The sequence below is a fragment of the Sardina pilchardus genome, chromosome 9 (genome assembly GCF_963854185.1).
Source record: "Sardina pilchardus chromosome 9, fSarPil1.1, whole genome shotgun sequence".
Taxonomy (NCBI): domain Eukaryota; kingdom Metazoa; phylum Chordata; class Actinopteri; order Clupeiformes; family Clupeidae; genus Sardina; species Sardina pilchardus.
This window is the reverse complement of record NC_085002.1, coordinates 34,078,477-34,093,142: the sequence shown is the minus strand read 5'-3', so window position 1 is coordinate 34,093,142 and position 14,666 is coordinate 34,078,477. Positions and strand designations below refer to the sequence as shown.

The window sequence follows — 14,666 nt, the reverse complement described above, 5'->3', positions numbered from 1 at the left end:
GCATGTTCATGTTGATTCAGAGATAGGCATAGACTACCATAGGCTGCTGGGCGTCAAGCTATATGACAGCATTTTATCATGTGGTGAATTAATAAACTTTTGATCGGCGTCTCAAGTCCATCGCGCGAATAAAGCATAACGGTGTAAACAATCGAGCTGTGGCGCAACTGGTTGGAGCATGTGCAAGGTACGTCCGCGCTCGGGGTTCGAAACCCACTCGAAGAACCTCTCCGGAACTCATCAAGAGAAAAGTTGTCGTTTTATTAAAAAATGAAAGATTTTCTGTTTTGTGATTTTTTTTATGTTTGCGATGTCTGCTGAAAAGTAATAGCCTATGTGAATTCGTGGTTCAGCGCACACTCACGCACATTTTTACATTGACATAGTGTCGGGCTCAGGTGTCTGTCGAGAGAGAAGAGGGAGAGGCAGTCGTCCTCAGTGCCACATAGGCTATAGGTAGGCTATAATGTAGTGAACTGGTTAGACGAGTGTGGGGGAGGGGGCATGATCGCACAAGACAATTGCTCTTCATGAAATGGATCTACGGCTGTCGATTTTTAAATGTAGCCTAGGCCTACTACACCACTTGCGAAATTGGACGTGGCACATAGCCTAATTATTAGGCTACTGGATTTAATATAGCAAATCCATGGACTTTGTTCATCCTATATATACAATAAGTATAAAATCCGACAATCCAAAACGATAACGAGATCTACCAGAAACGAAAAACAAGTTTGTTGAGTAGCCTAGTCCTTCCAACAATCTCAGCTTTTGCGTTTGATAGATAAAAGGCATCCTGTCCTGCTGTATTCCAATGAGAAAAAAAAAACATCCAAGGTATAGGGTCACGGTAATGCAGAATGCATGAATCTCGCTCTCTCTCTTTCTCTCTCTCTCTCTCTCTCTCTCTCTATATATATATATATAGACCTGGCTTTTTACCAAATGGCGAACCTCGAAAATTATTTAGGATATAGAGCCGTGTCCATTACGCACTACAGTTATTTTTTAGGCTATTGTTTTATTTGAGTGTTTTTGTCTACCATGGCAAACATAGTTGAAACGTTCGCTCTAAACTTATGTATTGTTTTAAAGGGATATTCCGCCATTTTTGGAAATACGCTCATTTTCCACCTCCCCTCGAGCAAAACAATCGATATTTACCTTGTTCCCGTTCATCCAGCCATTCTGTGAGTCTGGCGATACAACTTTTAGCTTCAGCCTAGCATAGATCACTGAATCGGATTAGACCATTAGCTTCTTGCCTGCTAGCTTCATGTTTAAAAGTGACTACGATTTCTGGTAATTTTCCCATTTAAAACGTGTCTCCTCTCAAGTTAGAAAGTGCAATAAGACCAACTGAAAATGAAACCTGGCGTTTTTCTAGGCTGATTTGACATGGAACTACACTCTCATCTGGCGTAATAATCAAGGCAACTTGCAAACGTACTATAGGCGCAGTGATATCGTACGCAGCATTTGAAAATAGTCCCCATAGACAACAAGCAGTAGTAGTGCCAGTAGCTGCAAGTTGCCTTGATTATTACGCCAGATGAGAGTGTAGTTCCATGTCAAATCAGCCTAGAAAAACGCCAGGTTTCATTTTCAGTTGGTCTTATTGCACTTTCTAACTTGAGAGGAGACACGTTTTAAATGGGAAAATTACCAGAAATCTTAGTCACTTTTAAACATGAAGCTAGCAGGCGAGAAGCTAATGGTCTAATCCGATTCAATGATCTATGCTAGGCTGAAGCTAAAAGTTGTATCGCCAGACTCACAGAATGGCTGGATGAACGGGAGCAAGGTAAATATCGATTGTTTTGCTCGAGGGAAGGTGGACAATGAGCGTATTTCCACAAATGGCGGAATATCCCTTTAAGAGAATATGCCAATGATAATGGCACTTTGTAAAAACAACAAATTCTTAGGATTTGTCCTCTCACCTGCAGCAGGCCCATTCAAAAGCCCATCCACCTCATTTGCATTTGAAAGAGCCAATCACTAAAGTGACACATTTAGTCTGGAAAAAGTAGCAGGCTAGCCTACTTTATGAGTTTTTTTGACCCCTCTAATAAATTGCCTATAGGCCTACTACGATATGGAGGAAGGGCTGCCTAACTGTTCCCCCTAAGAGTTTTGTCATAAGATAAAATGTTTACGCTATTTAAGTTTAGGATTTGGTAGACAAGACAACCTCGGAAAAGTTCTTCAGATAAAATTTTTTTTATTGAATTAAAGGAAAGAAAATGTATCACCGGGGTTTCGGGGCTTGCATAGGCATTCGTTTATCTTATCGATGCAGTCCTTGCGGCCACTTCTCCCCATCGTAGGAAACTTTCTGTTTAGAGTTGACAACACAAAGGCCTTCACGTTGTGTGGCAGTGCTTGCTTGCCCTTCGATCCATCCCAGTTGGTGGTTTTGCACCTGTCCCTGAGTTATAGTCTATATCATGGGTCTTCAACCGGGGGTCAAGGCGTTCTGCGTGAATTCATTAATCCAACGTTCTCCGCGATGTCATACCATCAAAATGAAACGATAACGATAATCTTGTGTGTTTGTGTTTCCTTGTGTAAGACAAGTTATATTTACACAAGATGCAGAGGCTCTCTGTCTGTATCATGTTGAGCAAATGAAGCTTTGCCTGAATTTAACTGAATTTATACCACTAGAGAGGGTTAAAGCGGAGCTTCTCACACTTGAATATTAATTCGCCAATGTGAATGTAACGGTAAACACAGCAACGTTGTATCTAAGACAGCGGCAATATAAACGAAAATGATAGTAGCAGTGGTATAAACGGGATAATCAACTCCGCGCCGTGCGTTTATAGGAAAATAATGCACTGGAATAATGCCTGCGGCGTCGGGACCTTATTAACACTTAAAACGTGCATTATTTTCCTATAAACGCACGGTGCGTCGTTGATTATCCCTTACATATCCACCTTAGTTGACCCTTGTGACATTCATTCTATTATAGGGCGAGTTTATGCAACACTATGTAAAGAATTATCAGAAACGAGTTGTATAAAGAAGTTACCCCCCTGTTAATAATAACTTATTTTTAGAATGTGTGCGTTCGTGTGTGTGCGTGCGCGTACGTGCATGCATGTAGGCACTAATGACTGACGGTTCAAATGATGGGCATGATTTGAGGTGTGCCAGGTGTGGGCGTCCGTGCTCAGTCTCTCTCACAGCCAAGGGGTCCTTGGGCTGAAAAAGGTTGAAGACCCCTGGTCTATATGAGTGAGCGCTTATGCTCTAACCGCATAATAAAAGAAGCACCTGCATTCCACAGCAGTGCTTATGGCAAGGCTATTAACACCTGTCACTGAGCTATGGACAAGCAGTTATGCTCGAAAATTATCATAATAACAGACACACCTAATTGTATGGCTCTATGTTTAAACACATCAAATTAGCAAGCATTTCCTCCCGATAGCAGCAACGTTTGCTTTCTTTTTCTGTCGGTCGGTCCGCGGTTGCTTGGTCAATTGCGCAGCAAATTATCAGATCACCGGACCTAATTTCACTCCATGTCTCGCGGACCAGCAGCAGTCTCCACGTCTCGCGGCCCATAGTTTGAGAAACGCTGCATTAAAGTGTCATTTGGTTGTAGGCTATATGTTTAGCGATTTCTTTGTGTGTTTTTCATTGTAGTGTGTGTGCATTGAGTAGTTCCTTAAAATACGGAACAAAGAGCGTCCCGTAGCCTATCTGTTCAATACGGACGAAGACTAACTATTGCCTATATATTTCTTATAACGAAACGCGAAGAAAAAATACAAGGACTGACTGTCTCGTTTCTCCGCGTTTCCCCCAATACCATGGCGACAAAGAGAAATAAATATGATTTGACATTTAACCTGATTGCTGACAAATTTGCCACACAATTCGGGAGAAGCAGCGGACAGGAGCGCCACCACAAGCAAGCACTTCCAGCCCAAATTAACATGGCAACGTTGCCTATGACTAAAGTGTCTAAGTAGGCTAGTCCTACTAATATTACATTTGATTGGTAACATGTTTGTAGCGCGCCAGTTTACCCATCCCCTACATCAAAACAGCTTAGAATCAATCAAAGAATCAGCTGTGTCGGCGTTAGGCTGTAGGCGATTTTCTATAACCATTTTCATTCATTTCAACAATGGTTCATTGAAACGTCGTTTGAATAATTTCGCCAGTCATCACCTTCATTGTAATGATTAAATGAGATTAAGGAGTCGACTATTGACGGATATGCGGTCTTCATCATTTTGAAATGCGGGATGAAACTTTCTGCCACCTGGTGGTTGTTTGGGTACATTGCCTTAGCCTCGAAAAAAATCGGCTTGACGGCCTGCGGGATCTCTTCGGGAGTCCCGCGGGAGAAGGTGCATTCTCAACCCGTACCCACTGTATGTACATTTTGTACATTTTGTGAAGCATGATATATAACGAAAGGAAGGAAAGGAGATTGCTGTGCTTGTGTTTCCACAATGTCCCTGCTTCTTGAATTTCACCTTGGGGATCAATAAAGTATCTATCTATCTATCTATCTATCTATCTATCTATCTATCTAAAACAATTGAGAGGAATCACTGATATTACATAACATATGTTGAAATGATGTTTTCCAAGAGGGGTTCCAAAGTTCTGGAGGGTGGTGCTATGTAACTTGCAGAGTAAAATAATGCAACCCAATCCTGCTACTGTTTCCCAGTGATAAAGGGTTTTGGGTGGGCAAACTGTCTCTACGCATCTGGAAGCAGCTGGCATTTGAGCAGATGGAAGAGGATGAGGAGCATACTAAGCATGGTGACCACAAAACCAATGGAGATCGTTCCAACATCATGTTGAGCAAAGGTACGTCTTGGGAGTTTTTTTTAAATCTTTTTGGGGATTCAGCCAGGGGGTACCCCTGCCAATAATTAAAGGGAAACTATGCAGGATTTTGCTTTTACTTTTCATTTTCGCTCGTTTTATGCTTGCATATTTCTCTGCAGAGTTTCCTCTACAGCTTTAGCGTGTATATTTTACAAAACTCCTCAATCGGTCAGTCTGCCTTTTCATGAGCATGATAGAGACTTCACATGAGACTTCCTAGACCATGGGTGCGTCCCGAGGGCTCCTGAAATTGCAAGCGTGGTTCTACCGCTACACACCACTAGGGCGGCCGAAAAAAACACCATTCGACCGGTAATGACTCATTTAATCATATAACAGTATGAAACGAATTGATTAACTGAAAAATGTTGCATAGTGTACCTTTAACTACCTAAATGTATGTATATCCAATCAACACAACCAAGTTACACAAAAGTTTCTTTTGCATTTCAGTTCAGTTTAATTGGTATATTGTCCTCTAGGGGCCAAAATCACAATATTTGCAACAAACAAGAACAAAACACTGATTAAAATAAAACGTGGTGCATTTCTAAGCAGGCAAAAGGGATAATTATATGTGTGGCGGAATAACATTGGCAGACTCTGCGCAGTAATATCATCACTCCAAAGTGAAACTGAGTGCAATAGTGAGGATATTACTGCGCCACACAATATAGTTATCCCTCTTACCTGCTTACAAATGCACCACGTTTTATTTTGTCTCACCATACTTGGTCGTATTACTACTCGTGTAACTGTATTTTAATAGGGAAAACATGGAGGTGTTTGGTCGCTTCTAACTTCATCTCTGTTTGGATCCTAATGAATGCATTGGGCTAGCTTAATGCTATCAAAATTGCGCCGCGCGCCAGAGCCAGTGAGTGCACGCATTGAAACGTGAGAGGTATGTATCAACTCGTCTTAGTTAAGGGAATAACGTAGTTTAATATGAAAAAACAGTGAAGTGTTCCTTTAAAATTCCAAAATGAAAGACTGTACAAGTGCAAAGTAATGCATTCTAAGTCAGAGGTAGCATTCAATACAACCTTGAAGCCTTGAAAACACTGGGAGTGTTGTCAAATTAAAGGAGACAAGATCCAAACTGTCATCAATAAAATGACAAGTTAAGTAGGCTTATTTTAACCCTCTGGCGCATAGCGGTGACTACAGTGGACAGCTGTTTAAAAAGTCATTTTCTTCTAAATGCAATAGATTCTATGGTGGAGTTGCATATCAGTCGTTAGACTGCTCTCTGCTGCCCCCAACCATTGAGGTGTATTCAGTGGTTGGGTGTTGTAACTACAAGTGATCCTCCTCTGAATCAAAGATGGCCGACAGATAGCCACACTTGTTGACCACTGCTAGAATATCCTGTCAATCCCTCTATAACAGGACAACTCCAGAGGTAAAAAAAAAAATATGATGATATGCAGGAATATCTAAGGAACAATATTTGTAAGAAAATTAAAAAAAAAAAAAATTCAACTAAGTTGTAAATTGCGATTAACCATGTGTCCAATAAAGTGGACGTCATACATCCTAGGTATATTTCTAACACAAGTCATGTGGTTGATTCATCTCTTATAATGACTATTTTGGTTGCAATTCAGTGCATTTTGGGTATATTTATGTTAGTTTTTTACATTGTATGCATAATATTAATATTGTATGCATAATTATGATTTTATGCATATTAGTTGTAGTTTGTGTTTGTAAAAATTAGCATTTTATTATAATTTTTATCATATTTTTAGACCACAAGTGCAGCAAAGAATAGGGAAGACCCCTCTGACTCCTGTGATGATCAGAATAGTGACACAAGTGATAATGAGTGGCTGCCAGAGAACAATAGAGGCATGGGATATGACTATTATGAAGGAGATGCAGAGAGTCAGGGTGCAAATAGTTGATGGGATAAGATTGATGAACTAATGGTTAATGACCATAAAATGAGGTTAATTTGAGAAAAACTCAGTTTGTTTAATTTTTACATTAGGTTTACACTTTTATGCTTGAGCGCTGAGGTGCATGTAGTCCACTGTAGTGGACATGTTCGTAACTTCCTGACAAAATAATATTTTTGGAAAAAAAAAAATATATTTTCATGTCCTAAATAGAGTATAAACGTTTTTTTTTTATTATTGTCTCAGGCTTTCATAATTCATGCATCTGAAGTCTTTGGGACTTCAGAGACCTGCTTTAGTAATGTAAGATACAGTATAATTACAATAGCTAATTGCTTTTGCATGGTTGCATGATAAATACGTCTGAAAACAACAGCAATGGAGACAAAATGTACATGCTTTTTAATGAAATTCCATTTGAATCTCTGGATGTAAGGATTCAGGAAACACAATACCAACTTTTGTCTATGTATTACGGCCGAGCAGATAGGCGTCTCAGTCGACAGCGCCGCAGGTTTTACAGAAGCAGAGATCTTCAAATGAAAGACTAAGGCTACAATCTTTTGACCATATTAAGATTTGACTGAACTATACTCTGCTCCGCTTCAAGAATCCACGTTGTTCCATTAAATGTCGTTAAATAAGAATAGAATAGAATAGAATATATACTTTTTTGATCCCGTGAGGGAAATTCAGTTCTCTGCATTTAACCCAATTTTAACCGAATTAGTGAACACACAGCACACAGTGAACACACAGTGAGGTGAATCACACAACCCAGAGCAGTGAGCTGCCTGCCCAACCAGCGGCGCTCGGGGAGCAGTGAGGGGTTAGGTGCCTTGCTCAAGGGCACTTCAGCCGTAGTGGACTGGTCGGGGATCGAACCGGCAACCCTCCGGTTATAAGCCCGATGCGCTAACCAGTACACCACGGCTGCCCGTTTATAATTTATAATTAAACAGCCTTCCAACAGGTTGAAGCGGAACTTGCCACCAACGTTATCGTTTAGTTTCAGCAAACACGCACATGCATGCATTCAATGAACGCTCATACCAACACTTAATTGTGTTGTTCTATGTTTTTAATCACATCGAATTAGCAAGTATTTCCTCCTGATTGCTGAAACGTTTGTTTTCTTTTTCTGTCGGGCTGCGGTTGATCAATTGCGCAGCAAATTATCAGGTGAAGCACCGAGCCTAATTTCACTCCACGCCTCACGGACAAGCAGTCTGCGGACCGGTGCAGCTCTGCGGCCCATAGTTAGTTAAACGCTGCAGAGGAACGAGTGTGTGCTGCCTTGCACTTTTGAAAGTCTGAGGAGTCACTCACGTTGCCGCCAACCTTGTTTTGATTTTGACGACGTATCTATTTGCGTATTTTGAACCAACGTATTTTTTGCGTCTAACTAATCGATTAAGTCGATGCGTTGTCCCAACCCTAATTGCAATGCATCAAAATTCTACTGCACACAACAAGGCAAATTTGTTATCAGACATGAGGCAATACAAGCAGTCAGATATTGAACAAAAGATCGTATGGGCTGTTATGTGGGGGGGAACCTAGAGATTGTATGAAATAACATTTCAAACCTTGGGGTATTGTATTGTATCCTGATATAAAAAGAGAAAATACTGAAATTCTGATGTCATCATTCTTAAAATCATGAGCTCACGTTATGCATATTATAGCCTACTATTCATATTACAACTCCACCTCCTTGAGGCGAGACACTACTGATGAATAGGGTAACATTTTTAAATAATAGATATCACCATGAAACTTCCTCAGTTGATTACTTACATATGTATGAGGAAAAAAAATATTATGTTTAATTATGCAAATGAGGTATTATCTCATTAAATATGCACGATTTTGCATATATTTTTGGTAGATAGATCTGGACATATGATAAAGCCAGGTGATTTTTTTCTTTTTCATTTCGTTTACACACAAGATTTACAGAGACAAATTTACAGAGGGATTTCAGGATATCTTCTTTCATTACAAAGGAAATCAAACTACACTATAGCTATAGTCTATAGCCTTAAAAAAGCCTTAAAACAATTTTGCCATGTTTTTTTGACTGAAATGTCACATAAATCAGGCCAAGAATGATTTATTAACAAATCCCTCTGTGAATGTCTTCGGAATACCTCGGAAGTGTGTTACTGGAAAGTTTGGTGTACATAGGTGCTAGACAGGCTGAAAAGTATCTACCGGAAAATGACTCATTTTGAGAAAACGGCCTTTAAAGATTTGAATTGGGGAAATAAATACATTTCTATTGGAAACAATTGCTCAAAAGCGTAATAAATGCTCAGGCCCTTAGTAATAATAATATCTAGAACATGTCAAGCTCCTGAAAATTGATCATTTTATAACATGGCATACACATAAGGCCAACAACTGCATTGACTCAATGTATTAACACGGCCGTACAATGCACAACGTTTCTGACAAAACACACAGAGTTGTATCATGACACAGAACAAGACCAGTAGATACAGACAACTTTCTAGTCCATTCCAGCACCATAAGTAGGCCCCTCAGAGTTCTCTTGCTGATGCCTATCAACCTTCTTTGCTGTGCTCACCAATTTACGTGTGCGTCTGGCACTCTCAGACTGAACAGCATTGGCTTTCGACACCCTGAGCAGGTCTGCCTGCTTGATGCTTTTCACTGTTATAACTGTGCTCTCCAGCCACAGGTTTGCCATTACACTGAGCATGGCTGAGGCACCCTCATTAAAAGAGCAGATGGCCATGTTTGCTGCTGCCTCGACCCTGCTCACAGAATTGAGGCACTCATTCACATTTTGAGTGCCACCATGCTGCATTCTTTTTAAAAGACTGTCACTGGACATGTGATGGTAGATGGGGAGAAGTTTCTCACCCACCTCTCGTGTGAGGTAAGTGGTGGCATGTCGTGTGTGGCTTTCGGGGGTGTCACCTTTATCCTCTGCCCTCCGATACCAACACCATGAGACGTTGCACCTAGTGTGCAATGGAGTTTCATCAGTGGACATGGAGTGGAGAAGGCCTGCCCAAATTTCGGCTTTCATGGAATCTATTGACCCCTGATTATTCAAAATGGCCCCCCAGTAATAATTTTGCAACGTTTTGCATTTTTTTGCTGTCAGCTTCCCCAAACCCTTGCCTCCCAATTTCCTCTCAGCGCTGAATTTCCTGAGCGCTGTACCCATTCGTTTGTGCGTATGATTGATACACTCAAGCTTTTCAATCTCATGCCCAGGGTATGGGTTCAGTGATGGGACCTCCCTAAAAGCAGAGCTATCACCATCTGACAGCATCTCAGTGTACCGCAACTGGTGGCGACCAACTGACCTGGCCCACATTCTCTTTGCTGCCTCCTGCTCCATTGCCTTATTTGACCCTGAGAAATTCATGGCACAGTCGGTATGCAATTCTCTCCAGGTGTCAAATTCCTCAACAGTGATTTTCCCCTCATTCTTAGCACTGTGCTTAATGACACATGCATGACAGTAAGAGGATAAGACCTCAAAGTCAGTCTGTGGCATTGTCATTTTATGTTTAGGGGGAAATGTGTGTAGCATATAGCCTGGCTAACGCCTCCCACTTCTCAAATGAGACGTGGTCTGGCAACCAGACATTCATTTTCTCGTATTTGAAAAAATGCCCAGATCCGTTCATTGGGCGCCACGGATGTCAGTCAAATGCGTCTCTGCATAGCTCATCATGGTCTTGCTTTCTCCCCTGTTCTGTGATTGGCCACCAACATCAGGCGAAAATGGGGGAGTTAGTTTCCAGACTGCCTTAGCAGCGTGAAAGAAATCACTGCGCAAGGCAGTATGGGAAACCCAGGCTATGTAGCATAGCCTACTTGCGTGAATTGATAATAATTTCTCATTCATTGTTGACGTAGAGGCTCAGGCAGCTCCGTGACCTGATGAACATGCCGCTAAAAAGCACAAACGACTGCACAAGTGCAGCCGTGAGGACAGGGAGCTGTCTTCTTGTATCCATATCAACTAAGCCAGTGTTTCTCAATCTATGAGAAGAATACCATCAGGCCGCCAGCCGACCCTCTGCCTTCTTCGAGAGACACACCATGCGGCCGCGGCCATACCCGCACAAATTCTTCTCGGTCATATTGCTGCGAGAGATTTTCACACAGAAATAACAGGCATATCATATGAAACTGCATAACCTGACCTTTCTAATGGCGCTAGCCGTTCGTTTCTACGATGAACGGTTCGCGAGATAATTAGCGTTGAAAGTTACAGTTACATACAAAAATGAATGTCACATTCAGTTCTGCGTCATACCCATTCTTCTCTGTGAAATATCTCATGATGTCAGAACTGCCCTATGGCAAACTGCATATCAAAATAAACAGGAGATCCTACTGATTCCAATGGCATATAGAATGTATTTGTATAATTAGCGGTACACAAGAAATCCTTTTTTGAAATCACATCCAATTTCTGCATTTTTTCATACTTTCCCATTTCCCCCACTTGAAAATAATTTATTTTTCATATCAGACGTTGTATTCAGACCCCTGTTTGTCATATAGCCATGGCAGATGCTTGATATGCCATTTCAGGACCCAAAATAGCAATAGAAAGAAATGTTATGCTGGTGTAGGCCTACTAGTAACTGCTAATAGTAATAATAATGATAATAATAATGATAAATGATCGATCTGTCTATCTATCTATCTATCTATATTTCCAAAGTAACCTTCCCAAAACTGAATGTATGTGAGATTCAACACATTCTTCCTGTGACTGCGTATTGTTTTGAATTGCCATGAATTGAATTCCACTTCCTGTCATTCCAATTCAAATTAAAATTCAACTTCCTGTGGGGTGAGGCCAATTCTAATATTCGGAATTGTGCACAAGCCTGCTATCTATAAAGGCGTACATGGTGGCGGGCGGTGGAAGTTGGGGGGGATGGGCGGGTGTTCAGAGGGTGTGCAGACGCCTATGCAGGGCCTTGGAACACCAAGGCCTAACATCACAGGGCCCCAGAGCAGAGAAGTTTGAGAAACCCTGATAAGCTACTTTGCAAGTAGACTATTTTCAAACTGTCTGACAGAGAGAGGAAGAATAGAACACTGATGTCAAATTTGCAACAAATTATTCCGACTCCATAAGGAATGCCAGATCAGCGTTATTAATAACGTTGTAGTTGTGGCTACTGGTGTGGCATTCAATTGGAAACTCTGGGGCCATTTTCATCATTATTTAAGGCACAGAGATCCGGCCATCCCCAAGACATTCACGGCTATAGCCTCGAATGCCCAGATCTAACGACGTCACTGTTCCTGTGGTCAAATACTCTCCTTCTCACCACAGCAGCAACTATAGGCCTTGGTTGTGAAGGCGACCGACTTCCTCCTGCAACATGGCTGCATGCAGGTTATGAAAGTGGTATCTTCGCGAACTCGTAGATTCATTAATTTGACATGCACCCACGCGCTACGTTTTGACCGCCGCATGTTTCTTTTTTTGCCGCCTCAAGTTTGTCGGGTCTCTTGCTGCCATACGTCATGCTGTCTTTTTTTTTACAGCTGACCAATCACAGGATTACCGAGGCCTGTGGTTTCCCATAGTGTCCGAGCATGATGGGGAATTGTGTGACATGACTTCACAACTCTGCCATAACATACGAAAAGCAATAGCCAACCCCAATTTTTTTCCTCTGCGATATTTTGTATCCACATGTTTGTAAGGACAGCATTTAAATATTAACAATTCTGCATGGAAGATTGGACAAATATTCCCCAATGTAGGTGTGCAAAGCTAATAGAGACATATCCAAACAGATTGATGGCTGAAATGACAGCAAAAGGAAGCTCCACAAAGTATTTAATCAGGGTTATGATTACTTTTCCAACCCTGTTATTCTAGTTTTAAATGTTTAATTAATTTTCAGAACTGTTGTTCTTTTTTCATTATGTTGATGTTGTACAGCTAAATTTGTAAATAAAACTGGAAAAATATTTTTTTCTAAATGGGTTTTGATTTCAGGCTGTAAGACAAAAACAGTAACTATTTCAAAGGGGTATGATGACTTTCATTGCACTGTACATTGAACACTCTAGTCAGTCCACTCTTTGTAGCTATAACAGCTTCAGCTCTTCTGGGAAGGCTTTCAACAAGGTTTAGGAGTGTGTTTATGGGAATTTTTGACAGAAGTGCATTTGTGAGCTCACACGCTGATGTTGGATGAGACTGGCTCTCAGTATGCAATCTCAAATTCATGGCTCTAATTCATCTCAAAGGTGTTCTGTTGGGTTGAGGTCAGGACTCTGTGAAGGCCAGTCAAGTCTATCCACAACAAACTCTGTCATCCATGCCTTTATGGACCTTGGTTTGTACACTGGTGCACAGCCATATTGGGAGCTGAGCTTGGCCTCTTAGTTCCAGTGAAAGGAACTCTGAATGCTTCAGCATTAACCAAGAGATTTTGGACAATTCCATGCTCCCAACTTTGTGGGAACAGTTTGGGGATGGCCACTTCCTGTTCCAACATGACTGTGTACCAGTGCATCAAGCAAGGTCCATACAGACATGGACGACAGAGTTTGGTGTGGATGAACTTGACTGGCCTAACCAGAGTTCTGACCTCAACCCAACAGAACACCTTTGGGATGAACTAAAGTGGAGACTCCAACTCGTCCAACATCAGTGAGTGACTTCACAAATGCACTTCTGAAAGAATGGTCAACAATGCCCATAATTACACTCCTAAACCTTGTAGAAAGCCTTCCCAGAAGATTTGAAGCTGTTATAGCTGCAAAGGATGGACCAATGTCACATTAAACCCTATGGATTAAGAATAGGATGTGACTGAAGTTCATATGGGGGTCAAGGCAGGTGACCCAATACTTTTGGCAATGTAGTGTATTAATAAATAGACTTGATGGCATTTGTGAAATTGACTTAATCAAATTTGTTTATGAGATGGAAACGTGTTTTCATTTGATGTAATTTACTATACAGTTCTCCAAACTCTTTTTCCCCCCACAATCAAAGTCAGGCTTGTGTTCTCCGTGGCATTGATCTCGAAGTTTATGAGAAAGTCCATGCTCCACTTTTTTGCAACAGCTTCATGAGATTTTACTGCCATACAATTGCATCTGAGTATCAAACCAAAGTGGCAATACTTTCTATATTATTAAAGAAAACGGTAAAATACTCTGTTCATCCATTCTAAGTATTCTTTGACGTAGTGTCTGTGTTTTACAATACAGGTGCAAAGACGACAGACAGAGAAGACATGGATACTGAGGGCATGAAGACCATCAATGAAGACATCCTCTGTCCTCATGGTAGATGTCTGCACACACTTAGTTGAAAATGCAGAAAATTAACTTAGGCCCTCACTCTGCTCCCTGTCTTTTCACCCTGTTCACCAGGGAGCCTCAGTATCCTATCGAGTGAGAGAAGACTGGTGTCTGTGGAGGTGTGGGACAAACTGAAGCTGTACTTCCCCAAAGCACCGGAGTTCACCTATCAGCAAGAACCCTGTCAGCATTGTCTGGTAATTATGATATAATGACTTGCAAAAAATGTTAAGTAAGAAATCAATCTGTGAAAAGATATCTTGAGCATGAATGGTCTGATATGTAAGGGATAATGGAGACCACATCCGAGTAGTAATTAATGTGGTTGATGAGGAGTAATGTGGCTATGACACAAACCACACCTCAGAGTGTGTGGGCTTCTGCTACGAGGACGGTGTGAAGCCCGTTAATCCACTTATACCACAGCTGTAATACCTGGCAATAATAATGGCAATTTACTGATTTGATTGCTAAAACTGTCTTGTTTGAGGAACTACTTGTCTTCCTATTCATTCTCAACTTCAGCAACTGCCATAAACTGCCATTACTAGTTCT

General features: G+C 41.2%; 1 protein-coding gene across 3 annotated transcripts in view; it reads left to right on the top strand.

Annotated features, from left to right (window-relative positions):
- usp48 (ubiquitin specific peptidase 48) overlaps positions 1–14,666 on the top strand; it is a 145,478-nt gene that overhangs the window by 94,771 nt on the left and 36,041 nt on the right. For all 3 annotated transcript variants that reach the window (XM_062544853.1, XM_062544852.1, XM_062544854.1), the window contains 3 exons: positions 4,706–4,848; positions 14,019–14,096; positions 14,184–14,308. In XM_062544853.1, the coding sequence (XP_062400837.1) occupies positions 4,706–4,848; positions 14,019–14,096; positions 14,184–14,308 (346 nt within the window). The remainder of the gene's footprint in view (positions 1–4,705; positions 4,849–14,018; positions 14,097–14,183; positions 14,309–14,666) is intronic.